At 53.9% G+C, this 12,908-nt stretch overlaps 1 protein-coding gene across 2 annotated transcripts in view; it reads right to left on the reverse strand.

Moving 5' to 3' along the window:
- CRMP1 (collapsin response mediator protein 1) overlaps positions 1-12,908 on the reverse strand; it is a 52,122-nt gene that overhangs the window by 8,635 nt on the left and 30,579 nt on the right. For both annotated transcript variants that reach the window (XM_021716746.1, XM_008066377.2), the window contains exons 6-10: positions 11,781-11,849; positions 10,274-10,394; positions 9,504-9,660; positions 6,109-6,250; positions 5,264-5,434 (exon numbers count right to left, since the gene is read on the reverse strand). In XM_021716746.1, the coding sequence (XP_021572421.1) occupies positions 5,264-5,434; positions 6,109-6,250; positions 9,504-9,660; positions 10,274-10,394; positions 11,781-11,849 (660 nt within the window). The remainder of the gene's footprint in view (positions 1-5,263; positions 5,435-6,108; positions 6,251-9,503; positions 9,661-10,273; positions 10,395-11,780; positions 11,850-12,908) is intronic.

Consider the following 12,908-nt stretch of genomic DNA (forward strand, 5'->3'; position numbering starts at 1 on the left):
CAGCCTCCCAAAGGCGCGGGATTACAGGCTGAGCCACCGAGCCCGGCTGGTTGAATTTTTCTTAACTAATTTTGTCTCCTTTATTGTAAACCAAATTCTCATCTGGGGTCGGTCTGCTTCCCGGCTCTTCTTCCTCTTGTACTCACACCAAACTGTTTGGTTTGTTGTAGCTTTATAATACACTTTCATAACTGGGATGAATAATGCTCCTGCCTCAGCTTGTCCCTCATCCAGAAATATTTTGGCTCTTCTCACATTTACTACCTAGAAACCCTGCCTTTTAGGTTAAAAAATAATCACCTGTTTTCTAATGAGATTATGTCAAATGGATACATTCAATTAGAAATGACTGATATGTCCATTATACTGAATCCTTGGAAGCACTTTCCTTTAAACACACATTCTTTCTCTTGCTCCTAAAGTGAACCCTTGACCCTGCTTGTTAAAAGTCCTTGAATTGTCAGGCTCAGTGGCCCAGCCTATAATCCCAGCACATGGGAGGCCGAGGCGAGTGGACTGCCTGAGCCTGTGGGTTTGAGACCCACCTGGGCAACTTGGCGAGACCTCACCTCTACAATAAATCAAAAATTAGCCGGCCGTGGTAGCGCACACCTGTAGTTTCAGCTACTCAGAAGGCTGAGGCGGAAGGATCGCCAGAACTCAGCAGGTCAAGGCTGCGGTGGTCGGGAGCGGCCACTACACTCCAGTCTGGGCGACAGGGTGAGACTCCAACTCAAAAAAAAAAAAAAAAGTCCTTGAATTTTTATGTCTTGCTTTTTATGGCTATTAGGAGGAGGATTTTGATTTCCACACTATTTTCCAAAGTGGCTTTTAATTATTCCATAGAAAAGCTAGTTTGTATTTGTTTCTTTGTACGGGGCGCCAACAGATTCTCTCTTGCGATGCTCTATGATTTCTGGATCCGTCCCTGGGGTTTCAGTCCAACGACCACCTCTCCATAGACAGCTGTTCCTCTGTGCCAGTCTGTGCCGCCACAGCCTCCCCTCAGGGCCCAGGCAAACAGTGTGTTTTCAGTTTGAGCATCTACTCATCCAGTTCTTCCTGAGCCACCCAGCAGCAACCCTGCTGAGGAGTGATTTCTAACCGTGCGGAAGGACACGCGTGGACGGCGAGTGCTCAGAGGGGGTACAAGAAGCCAGCCTCCCACCTGCCCGTCGAAACTGGCTGCCCAGGGCAGGGCCGCTGTTCCCACTCTCGATGGAAGAGAATGGAATTCAAAGGCAGCATTCCTCATCCGAGGCATTCTTTCGTTCCTAATCTGAGGAATTCTTTCATTCCTAACCTGGGGAATTATTTCCAGGCTCAGATTATATTGCAAATGTCCCACTCTATATTTTACAACTACACAGGATTTTGCATGCCAGTCACTTCATTTCTTAAAGGCAAAATGCAAACAGCGCAAAAAAAAAAAAATTAAACAGTACAAAAGACCATAATTTTAGAAAAGACTCTTGTGTCTCACATTCACAAGTCCCGGTTCCCAAGTTCCCTCCTGGGGGAGACCGCTGCTATTGGTATAATATCCTTTAAAAGACAGCTGGTCAACTAATGCGTGCACGAACAAAATGTGGTCTGGCTATCCAAGGGGATATCATTTCGCCATAAAAGGACTGATCCGTGATAGAGCACAGATGATCCTCAAACATTACGCTAAGTGAAAGAACCCAGCACCAAAGGCCACGTGTTGTATGATTCCATTTATACGAAATGTCCAGAATAAACAAATCCATCAAGAAAGAAAGCAGATTAGTGGCTGGCAGGGTCTGGGGGAGGGGTGATGGGGTTGGCAATGGACACGGGATTTCTTTGGGGGGTTGATGAAATTGTTCTGGAATTAACAGAGGACTGTACAACCACCTCAAAAATACACTAAAAAGCACTGCATTACACACACTTTAAAATGGTAAAATTTATAGTATGCGAATTGTACTTCAATTTAAAAGTTTAAAAAGCCAGGCTCGGTGGCTCAGCCTGTAATCCCACGCTTTGGGAGGCCGAGGTGAGTGGATTGCCTGAGCCCGCAGGTTCGAGACCCGCCTGGGCAACTTGGCGAGACCTCATCTCCATGATAAATCAAAAGTTAGCTAGGCGTGGTAGCGCGCGCCTGTAGTTCCAGCTACTAGGAAGGCTAAGGTGGAAGGATCGCCGGAGCCCAGCAGGTCGAGGCTGCGGTGGCTGGGAGCGGCCACTGCACTCCAGTCTGGGCGACAGAGTGAGACTCCAACTCAAAAAAAGTTTAAAAAGCTAGATGGCTATGGGCATACAAACACGCATGTATACTTATGATGTGGCACTTTGAGGCAAATATGTTTTCCACTGAGACAAGAAAGAATAAAAATGGATTTCTTTTTATGGAAGAGTAGAATTAAAAATTTAGTCACTGATCAAAATATAAGAAATGATCTCATTGTATTGGTAAAATATTTTGTAAAACTTGTAAAAATAAAATTGACCTGTAATACAGCATTTCTCAATCTGCATTCTGAAGAAAATGACTTTCCTGTGGTATGTGAACGGCTTTGCTTTGAACAGAGAAAATAAAACAGATAAAATCCTTTGGCCCAAACTGCCTTAAGGTATCCTAAACTGCCCTCTTGCTGCTATGAAAAGAATTCAAATCTGGCCTTGTACGGAGAGGGGGTGCCTCCCAAGTTGAACCTGAAGTCAATTACTTCCCAGACGGGTAACGTTACTTAACGTTATGGGTTGAACGTAACGTAGCCCAGAAGGCTACATCGATATCCTCTTGACATCCTAACCCCAGGACTTCCCAAGGCGACCTTATTGGGAAACGGAGCTTTTGTGGGTGTAATTCACTCATCTGAGGTCACACTGCGGTGTGGTGGGCCCAGAATCTAATGACTGGTGTCTTTATCAGAAGATGGCAGGACACAGAGGAGAAGGCCTCTGCAACACAGACAGAGACACACTGGAGAGCTGCGATGACAGAGACGGAGGCTGGAGAGATGCATTTCACGCCAAGGAGTCCCAAGGATGGCCAGGGACACTGGGCACTGAGAGAGATGCCTGGCTCAGATCTTCTCCTGGAGCCTTCAGAAACAAACAGCACGGCCCTGCTGACACCTTGATGTCGAACTTCTAGACTCCAGAACTGTAGAAGAATACATTTCTGTGGTTTAAACCAGCCTGGCTGTGACACTCCGGGGGGCAGCCACAGGAAACAGATCCATGTATCGTCTTTCTGTCCATTCTCTCACGCGTTAACGACGGACTTAACTTGGAAGATCACTGTGGATCGAAAGAGGTGATGCATGGAAACTGCTCAGCACAGACAAACTGCAAGACGGTATTTGGCAGGACCGTGACAATATCTGGAGTCACCACTCCTGGGCACAGAACCCGGCGCGGCCGCTGACCACATGTGGATGAACGTAAGAGAATGAGGGCTCACATGCCAGGCTCACTGCCCTGCCTTCTGGGTCCTGGTCAGGCGGCTTCTGAGTCACGGACTCAGACACTCACCTCCTCTAGACTAGGTCCAGCCTGTGGAGCAAGATGCAGCTCCTGTGGCCAGAGGGCGGCGCACACCCTCTGCTATAGTTGAGCATCCCCCCCAAAACTCACGTTGACATCTGTCACTGGGACAGTATTAAGAGGTGGAACCGTGAGGAGGTGATTTGGTCCGGAGAGTGGAGCTCTCTTTTTGTTTGTTTGTTTTTGTTTCTTGAGTTGGAGCCTCACTAGCCCTCTTGAATACTTAATGCCATTCTCGCCTTCTCACAGGAGTGAATTAACAAGCTTGCCACCAAAGTGAGTTCAGCTCCCTCTTGTTAGCTTGCCCTGCAGCCCCCCGCCCCCATCCCCACCACGGAACGACCCAGCGAGCAGGTCCTCGCCTGCCAGCACCTCGGTATTGGACTTCCCAGCCTCCAGAGCCATGCGCCAAGACATTTCTTTTCTTTAGAAATGGCCCAGTCTGTGGTCTTCTGTGCCAGCCAGGCAGAATGAACGAAGACCCCCTTTCGCATGCGAAACCCTCTCATTCTCCCACCACCTCTCCTGTGTGCAGCGAGACACCCACGGCAGCACTCGTGATCATAAGAAACGTCATCGCACGCCCTGCTGGAACGTCCATGTGGAGAATGGCATAAGCCTTTCTCTGGGGGCAGATGATCTCTGGGTTATTTCCTCCTGCCTCTGTTCCCTGGAGATGTAGGATGTGGGAAGCCAGGGTGTCACCAGCAAGCACTGCTACTGTAAGAAGGACCCCAGGTGGGTGAGCTGGACAAGGTCAGTGAGCAGCAGCCACAACCTGCACTTCCCCAGGCAGTGTCTCTGGCACCAAGCGGACCCCTGGGAGCCATGCATGGGAGCAGCTACAGGTGGTTCATATGGCTTTTCTGTGAGACTCTCTTGAGCCCGGTGTCCCGTCCCCATGCATGTGGTCCCCTCCCTCCCCAGCGAGTGGCTCCAGGGCCTGCGGGGACTCCCATCACAGAGCCAATACCATGGGCACAGGCTCTGCGTTCAGTCTGTGCCCTTTCACAGACTCCTGGGAGCCAGGGGCCAGGTTGTAGCCTCTTGTGTCCGTGTGTATGAACGTGAATCTGGACTCAAGACCCCTGCTGGTCATGCAGAGTGGATGTGAGCAAGCCTGTAAGGAAGGCAAAGGCGTCTCCCGTTATCTCTGCAGACTTGGTAGCTTTCCTGGGTGAGGCAAAGCATCCAGGACCCATAAGATACGAAGCAGAAGTCACCCATCCCCCCAGGCTTGGGATGCAGGACATGGAAGTATGTCCCTGTGGGCCATGCTCTGGGGCCAATCCTTTCCTGTCTGGCTGTGAGCAGGTGGCCCCAAAATCAAGAAGGGAATCCGACATACCAGATCAAACCCTTTCCAGCTTGAGAATTGAGTTGAAGGAAGAATCTCGGACCTGATACTTCCCCTCTCTAAGCCCTGCGGTTTTCTATATGGCATGGCTGAGAATGCATGCCTCTGTGGGCAGGAGCCAGAGAGACAGACAGACAGAGGGACAGAGAGAGACAGCGAGAGAGAGAGAGAGAGAGAGAAAGAGAGAGAGAGAGAGAGCAACAGCTTAGCTGACCCTGCTCAAAGACCTTTCTCAATCTCTCTTACTAGAGGAGAAATCCGAATGCATCAAGCTAGATATCAGCTCACATCCTGGTTGGAAAGTTCATAAGTCATTTTCTAATCAGCCTTCCAAAATGACTATAAAGCAAGAAGTGTTAATCTCAGCATCATGTATAGGCCGGGACTTACCGACTTGTGACTTTTGGCCGTTATGGTCTTCAGCTTGTCGGGGTCCCAGATGACCACGTCGGCGTCTGAGCCCACAGCAATCCGCCCTTTTCTTGGGTACAAGTTAAAGATCTTGGCTGCATTGGTGCTGGTGACCGCGACAAACTGGTTTTCATCCATTTTGCCAGTCGCCTAGAGGCAAGAAGAAGAACATCTCAAAACAGGGCCGAGAGGCGGAGCAGACGGGCACCGCAGAAGCCCACCTGCTGGAGTCCCCATAAGGCATGGCATTCTCGCCGTGCCCAGCTGAAAACACGCAACCCCAAAGAGGGTAAAGGGCCTGGCCACATGGGAGTGAGAGTTCAGTGAAGCCCACGGAGGTATGTTGACATCAGCACTGTTGGGTCCAAGTTGAATAAAAAGCTCGGGTTTCAGGTCAGTCATCAGAGTGTGACCTGGCGTTTTCTTTGCAACGAGAATTCTCTCTACCCACTCAACAGCCACAGGTCCTCCTAACACATGAGCATGTGTACATCACACACACACACACGCACACACGCACACACACACACGCACACACAGTCTACAAAGCCATCTTCGCAAGAACGAATGTGATTAAAAGCAAAACACAATGCTTCGTTCTTAAAGTGTTCGAGACAAGCGTGACATCTGAGAACGCGGAGGACTCTAGAGCATTGACGCCGCTTTCTCGAGGGTCAGACGCTCCCTCCTGAGCCCTCCTAGTGCGTCTGCCTCTCCCTTCAAGCAAGAATGGGAGACTTAAGCATCTAGAGTGCCCGGTGCATCGGTTCCGATGGGCCAGAGAGGGTGCTTCTGGAATGCTCCGCGGGGAGAGCCAGCCTCACCACTGCCTTGTCCCAGACGACGGTCATCCGCTCCTCGATCCCGTTGACGCCCTCGGGGATCAGAGTGAAGCTGTCCTTGCCCACCGCCTTCTGGGCAGTGCTGTAGGGACAGTGGCCGCTGCCTGTGACCTGCAGGTCTCCGCTGGCAGGGAGGAAACAGGGTGTTCAGACCCGAGTTCACTTTGAAGGATAAACCTGACTCCAGACACCCAGGCCGAGCAGTGGAACCTGAGATCCCAGGAGGCTCTGGAAAGCCGATTCTGGTCACATCGCCAACGTTGGCCACGACACGGGAAGGCCCTTGGGCCTCTGGTGTCCTGTTGGAAGGTGGACGGAGCCCTGGGCTGGGTGTCAGGAGGGAGGGTGCCCTGCCAGTGTGGGCTCTGGGCTGAGGTGGGGAAGGACCCCCAAGGTGGGCCTCCGAGCAGACACGGGCAGGCCACTCCTCTCCGTGATCCTCTGGGCCTGGGACGGCGTCCACACACACTCCTGCTCTAGGAGCCGAGCTGCGTCTGGAGAGCTCGGGGGGCCCTGAGATACTGTGGGCGTGCTCTGTGTGTCAAAAACAGAGCTGGAAGCAGAAGGCGCCGGAGACAGGGCTGGCTCTGCAGCCTCACAGCTCACGGAACCCCTGGGGCAGCTCTGCTTCGCTCGATCTGGCTTTGCAAATCCGACAGGCCTATTTTTAGTCCTGGTCCTGCCCCTCCGGGCCAGGCATGTTGCTTCTCTTGCGTGCTAGGATGGAAAGGGGAACCAAGCCTTCCGAGGAGCAGACGCTCTCCCCAGGCTGTCCTCATTCTCTGCTCCATCCCGCCCGTCTCTCTTTGAAACTGAGTGTGGAGTGAAGCACGGGCTGTGAATTTCCTCTCAATGTCAAAAAGCGTAGCCTGCGAATGAACGAATGGATGGATATGAGTAGCCCAGTGAGTAGGGCGGAAACCTGCCAGCACAAGCCTGCGTGTCTCACGAGGCAGGAACGCCCCCTGCACGTCACTGACCACAGGCCTCAGCATGTTAGAAAGCGTGCGGCGCGCAATGGCATCTGTCTTCCTGGCGCGAGGTGGCCGACGGATGTGAGGAAGGGCTGGCTGACTTGTGTGCCGTGCTTTCAGGACTAAGTACTGCTCGCCGGCGCCAGCAAAGGGACACAAGTTCAGTGGGGTTTGCCCTTTGGTCCCCCGGGGTTTTGGAAGCAGATGCCAGGCCAGGGATGGTGTGGCTCACACCTGTGACCCCAACACTGTGGGAGGCCAAGGTGGGAGGATTTCCTGAAGTCGGAATTTCAAGACCAGCCTGGGCAACAAAGCCAGCAAGGCCCTGTCTCTACACAAAATATTTTACAAGTAGCTGGGTGTGGTGGTGCACACCTACAGTCCCGGCTACTCAGGAGGCTGAGGCAGGAGGATCGCTTAAGCCCAGAAGTCTGAGATCAGCCTGGACAACACAGTGAAATCTCATGGCTATAAGATTTCAAAAAAAATTAGCTGGGCATGGTGGCAAGTGCCTATAGGAGGCTGTGACAGGAGGATTGCTTGAGCCCAGGAAATCGAGGCTATAATGAGCTGTGATTGTGCCACTGCACCCTGTCCAGGGCGGCAGGATGAGACCCCGAGTCAAAAAACAAACAAAAAAGAAAGTAAGTTCCTTCTTGATACACACAATATGCCCGCAGTATCTTAGGGCACCGTGGGCTCCCCAGACCTGGCTTGGCTCCTAGGGCAGGAGTGTATGGACACTGTCTCAGGCTCTGAGTATCTCAGGGGATGCTGACACATTAGGATACGTTAATATTAGAGCTACTGATGTATTAGGAGTCCGAGCTGGACGCCTGAGTCAGGGCAAGAGTGGACTGGTGTCTTGTGATTATAAACGCAGGGGGAGGCTGCCCTGGATGTGTTAGTCACCACCTAGATACAGGGAAACAGATTTAGACGCTGCACTTGCTCATTATACAACAAAACAGTGTTGCACACTTCTTAGGTGCCCGGTATGAACTGAGGCACGGGAGATGCATCTCAGAGCAGGAGAAGACACAACGGCTGCGTTCGTTAGCACGCGTGAGGGATGGGGGCGTCAGCCACTCGGCAGAAGTGAACGGAGCGTTGGTGCGTTTGAGAAAAGCTCCAGGGGTTCGAGCAAAGCAGATGGGGGCGGAGAGGGTGGGGACCGGCTGGCACTGCCATTTTCAAGAGGATGGCCCGGAGAGGCCTCCCTGAGAAGGAACCTCCTGGCAGAGATCTGAAGGGAGTAACAGAGAAAAGCGCATGGCAGCTGAGAAGACAGAGTGCCAGCCAGGTCCCGCAGAGACTCGGTTTTCCCTGAGAGAGAGCTCATAGGGGCTTTCTGAGCAGAGCGGGGGCTCGGCCTGACCTAGGTTTTAAACGTCGGGAGTCCGGCAAGAGCAGACAGGGCACCCGGGGAACCGAAAGGGGTGTTAGAAGGCCAGTGACGGTGGCGGCCCGAGCCAGGACGGCTGCAGCAACGGACAGGAGACACCATCAGACTCCGGGGTCCTCGGTTCGTGCTCTTGCCACTTCCGAGATGGGCAGCTGCTTTGTGGGGGAAGACTTGGCATCCTTCTCGGACTACGGAAACGTGAGTCACTCACTCACCAGACATCAGACGTCCAGGAAGTCCCTGGATCCGCAAGCCCAGCGCTCCTGAGTCATTTGGGGACAGTGGCTTCCATGTGGCTTCACACCCCTGCCCTCCCTTGCTTTAAACTCATGAGGCCTCTCTGATCCTCGCCCATCAGGCAAACTCCTACTCATGCACAAGCCCCTGTCCTGATGTCACCTCCTCCATGAAGACTTCTGCAAACCGGATCAGTTCTGTGTGTGCATCTCTGCTTCTAGAACAGCCTGCACACCTCACCCCTTAGCATCATCATGGAGCCCGGCTGGCACTAAGTGTTCGTCCCTCACTGTGGTTGATGAACAGAACAGACGCCAAGGTGTCTGCACTCCCAGTATGTGCCTGGAGCAGGATAGGTGCTTTGCAGGCAGCAGTGCCCACCTGTGGAGACCTAAGTTCCAGGTCACAGCCAGCTCTGTGCAGGCCCTGTATTCTCCCTGCGTTGCGTGATCTGAAAGAAACTGACACTACAGGTGACGTGCCATGACCAAGGTGACACAGCCCGGTCTTACATCCTTAACCCTGGGCGCTCGGCACATTTTGGGTGCTTAAACGGTTGTTGAATGAACAGGAGGGAGTCAACAGACGTGAATTATTGGATGCCACAGGTGCTCAGGTCCCCGCATGGGTGCCGGCCCCCCAGATTGCCGGGCCAAGACCGGCCCTACACGGCGCGTCTGCACCAGCCTGGGCTCCCCACCGTCCCTCTCTTCCCCCAAAGGCCCCGCCGCCTCCCAGCCGCATGTCCTCTCGGTTCTCACCAGGCCAGCAGGGAAGTCAAGTAGTCGGGGGTGGTGGGGTCCGGGCTCAGGGGAGGGGAGGTCACGAACGCTGCCGCCTTCGCCCAGTTCTTGCTCCAGTAGTGGGTGCCATCCGTCCCCAGGCTGGCAGCGATGGGCTCGCCGAACACTAGGGGACCTTGGGGGCGGGGGCAAACACACGAGCCCGGTCAAAAGCAAAATGGTCTCTCGAGGGAGACGTCAATGGCACAACCGGAAGATGTGGAGGAGGGAGAACAGGACTGGCTGAACGCCGGGGCATCGGCCATCCTCGCAGGCATCCCCACCTGCACCGCCGAGACCTCGAGCGTCCGGGCCCCACCTCCCCACACGTCCTCAGCCCCCTGGCCCCGCGCTCTGCAGGGATCACGACAGCTGACGCATTCGGCGGGCTTCTGCATGCTGTCATTGCTTTTGGTATCTGGACACTACTATCCTCTCCCATCCCATTTGGGTCCCACGAGGCAGGGAGCCTCGCCCCAGCTACAAGGGAGGACACCCAGGCTCAGAACACATCCCTGACTCGCCCGAGGTCCACGGCGGCAGGTGGCACATCAGAAGCCAAACCTATACCACTGTCTCCACACCCCACGTCCTGTCCGTGTCTAGCCTCCTTTCCAGAATGTTCTCAAGGCCCACCAGCTCCAGCTGCCAGCTCCTGGCAGGTCTCTGTCTTTGAGGGCGAGCGGGCGCCCTCGGGGCTGCCCTTTCCCAGGCCCAGCCGCCCCCGGAGGCCCAGGGCTGGCAAATACCTTTCTTCCTGGCCAGGGTGATGATGTCAGCTGCACTCTTGCTCATGACCTTGGTGATGTACACGGGGCAGTTGATCCGGCCGGCGATGGTGATGGCCCGGAACACGGCCTCAGCTTCCAGCTGAACACGACCACAGGCATGTCACGGGAGGGCAGGGCGGGGCACAGACACCACCCACCTGAGCTCCCAGGACTCCCCTTCAGCCCCTGCGCTCCCTGTTTTCTTTACGGAGTGCGGTCAGCAAAAAGAATCTACTATGTTAAAGGGAAAAATTATAAATGTGAGTCTGATAACACCTAATCGGGACCCCGCCCTGCTCTCCACGGTAAAGCCGCTGGTCACACACCCGGATGTGGCGGCATGCAAGCACTTTTTGCGGGGTGTTGGAGTCTCACTCTTGTCGCCCAGGCTGGAGTGCAGGGGCACGTTCACAGCCACCGCAGCTCTGACCTGCTGGGCTCTGGCGATCCTTCTGCCTCAGCCTCCTAAGCAAGCACTTTTAAAGTCTGTAAACGCAGTCTCTGGTTCTGTCCTGATCTCACCATGGGCCAGGACCAAACAGCTCGTGGCCCGTCACTGGCCCCAGAGCTCATTGGAGCACTGGGCTGATCAAGAACTCCTCGGGGCAAGGAGCCGGTCTAGTCATGTCTTGTGCCCCCAGCGTCCAGCACAGGTCCAGGAGACGTGTGCATGGCTTGATAGGACACCAGCAATATCCTCAACGCAAAGGATGGATTCCAGCGGGCCTAGTCCACTCTGTTCCATGCCCAATCTGCCTGCCTTCCCTCTGTCCTCCTCCCTGCGTGTGCGCACACACACACACACACACACACACACACACACACTGCCACCCCCAGGGGAGTTCATCCACTTTCAATTCTTGGGAGCACAGCAGGCAGAGGTAGTTGTCTCCTGAGTGCCGGGCTTGGGACACGCAGCTCCCAGCTCCACTTTCTAATTATCTAACACACAAAGACCTTAGTAAGGATTTTTTCCCCTCAGAATCTAGGGCTTGCTCTGTCACCCAGGTTGGAGTACAGTGGTGTGATCATAGCTCACTGCAAGCCTCGAGCTCCTGGGCTCAGGCGACCCTCCCACCTCAGACACCTGAGTAGCTGGGACTACAGGCACGTGTCACCATGTCCAGCTAATTTTGGGTTTTTTAAAAAGAGACGAGGTCTTGCTACGTGGCCCAGGCCGGTCTTGAACTCCTGGCCTGAAGTGATCCCCCTGCCTCAGCCTCACAAAGTGCTGAGATCCCAGGTGCACACCACCATGCCCAGCCCTTGGTAAGGACTTTTATCCTGTCTGAACACTAAAGCATCTCTTCCTGTCTCCTCTGATTGACCTGCAGCCCCCACGAATCCCAGGGACAGCAAGATGGTTTGGGAAGCCCTGGCAGAGGGAAGGGGAAGGAGCTGGGCCCCGGCTGGGCTGTTCCGGCTGGGTCAGCATGGGGTGAGCACCCGGCCTGTCCAAGCCACGTCCAAGCGGGGGCGTCCTTACCTCTTCAGGCCGACTCAGGGCGTGGCCCTCGGGACCCGTGATGCCCATCTCCAGGATCCGCTTTTGTTCCTACGAGAGCACACGAGTCAGCAGTTAAGCACATGGGTGCTGGGAGAGGTCGCTCCTCAACCCCCTGCTTAGACAGACGGCCTCGCCAAGGCCCAAGGAGGCCGAGCAGTGGGCTGGCGCTGGGAGGGCAGTGGACCGGCGCCCCCCCATACCTGCCCACCTTCCCCCAGCAGCCCTGTGCGTCTACATGCACACCTGCTTCCTGTTCCATCTCCCGGGATCAAGGAGAGGAAGCAGGGTTGGGAGAAACGAGCTTCCAGATGTCTCTGCATCTCCCTGCAGGACTCTCCTCCAGGCACTTCATATGGAAGTCACAGAGCCCTAAGCTGGGAGTCCAGATTCAGCGGAGATCATTTCTGTAACTCAGGGCAAATTGGCCAAGCTCTCTGAGCCTCGATTTTGTCTCCTGTACCCTGGGGATGACAGTGCTTGTACCACAGCGTTGCTGTGATGAACAGACGAGACAGCCCATGGAAAATGCTGGGCACACACCTGGAGCTTGGCATGGGTTCATTTGCTGGTCGCCGGATCTCACATTACTACGGTGTCTTCTCCTGGTATCTGTCTTTCGGGCAGGAACCCACCACCTCAAAATTTCATATAACCTTGAAATGGTTCCCTGGGCTAATGGCCCAGATTCAAATCCGTCTGTTTCTCGCCCCAGAAACATTTTCATTTCTCAAAAAAAATTTATTTTTTTACATCGTCCAGATGCCAGCTGTGCTGTGGCTAATTTTAACCTCTTCCGTGTCTGTCTTCGTCCTTGGACACAGTCCTATCATGAGCCCCAGTCCCCACCAACCACGAAAAGAAACCACAACCTCCACTGTGCGTCTATGGTTAGAAAGCTCGAGTTTATTACGAGAACATAAACTGGAAACAATTTCCAAGTCTAACAGCTGCAGTGGATTTCAACAAACAATGGGATAATCTCAGCTACTGAAGATGGTGTTTACAAAGCATTTTTGGAAACTGTTTGCCAAAAGGCTGTAGACTATGGAGAAATCCCTAGGCAGAATTGTTTGAATGTCAGTTACTATTTCAGGAAGAAAGAAGGGA

The sequence above is a fragment of the Carlito syrichta genome, unplaced genomic scaffold (assembly GCF_000164805.1).
Source record: "Carlito syrichta isolate Samal-C Ts95f unplaced genomic scaffold, Tarsius_syrichta-2.0.1 Scaffold308898, whole genome shotgun sequence".
NCBI lineage: Eukaryota > Metazoa > Chordata > Mammalia > Primates > Tarsiidae > Carlito > Carlito syrichta.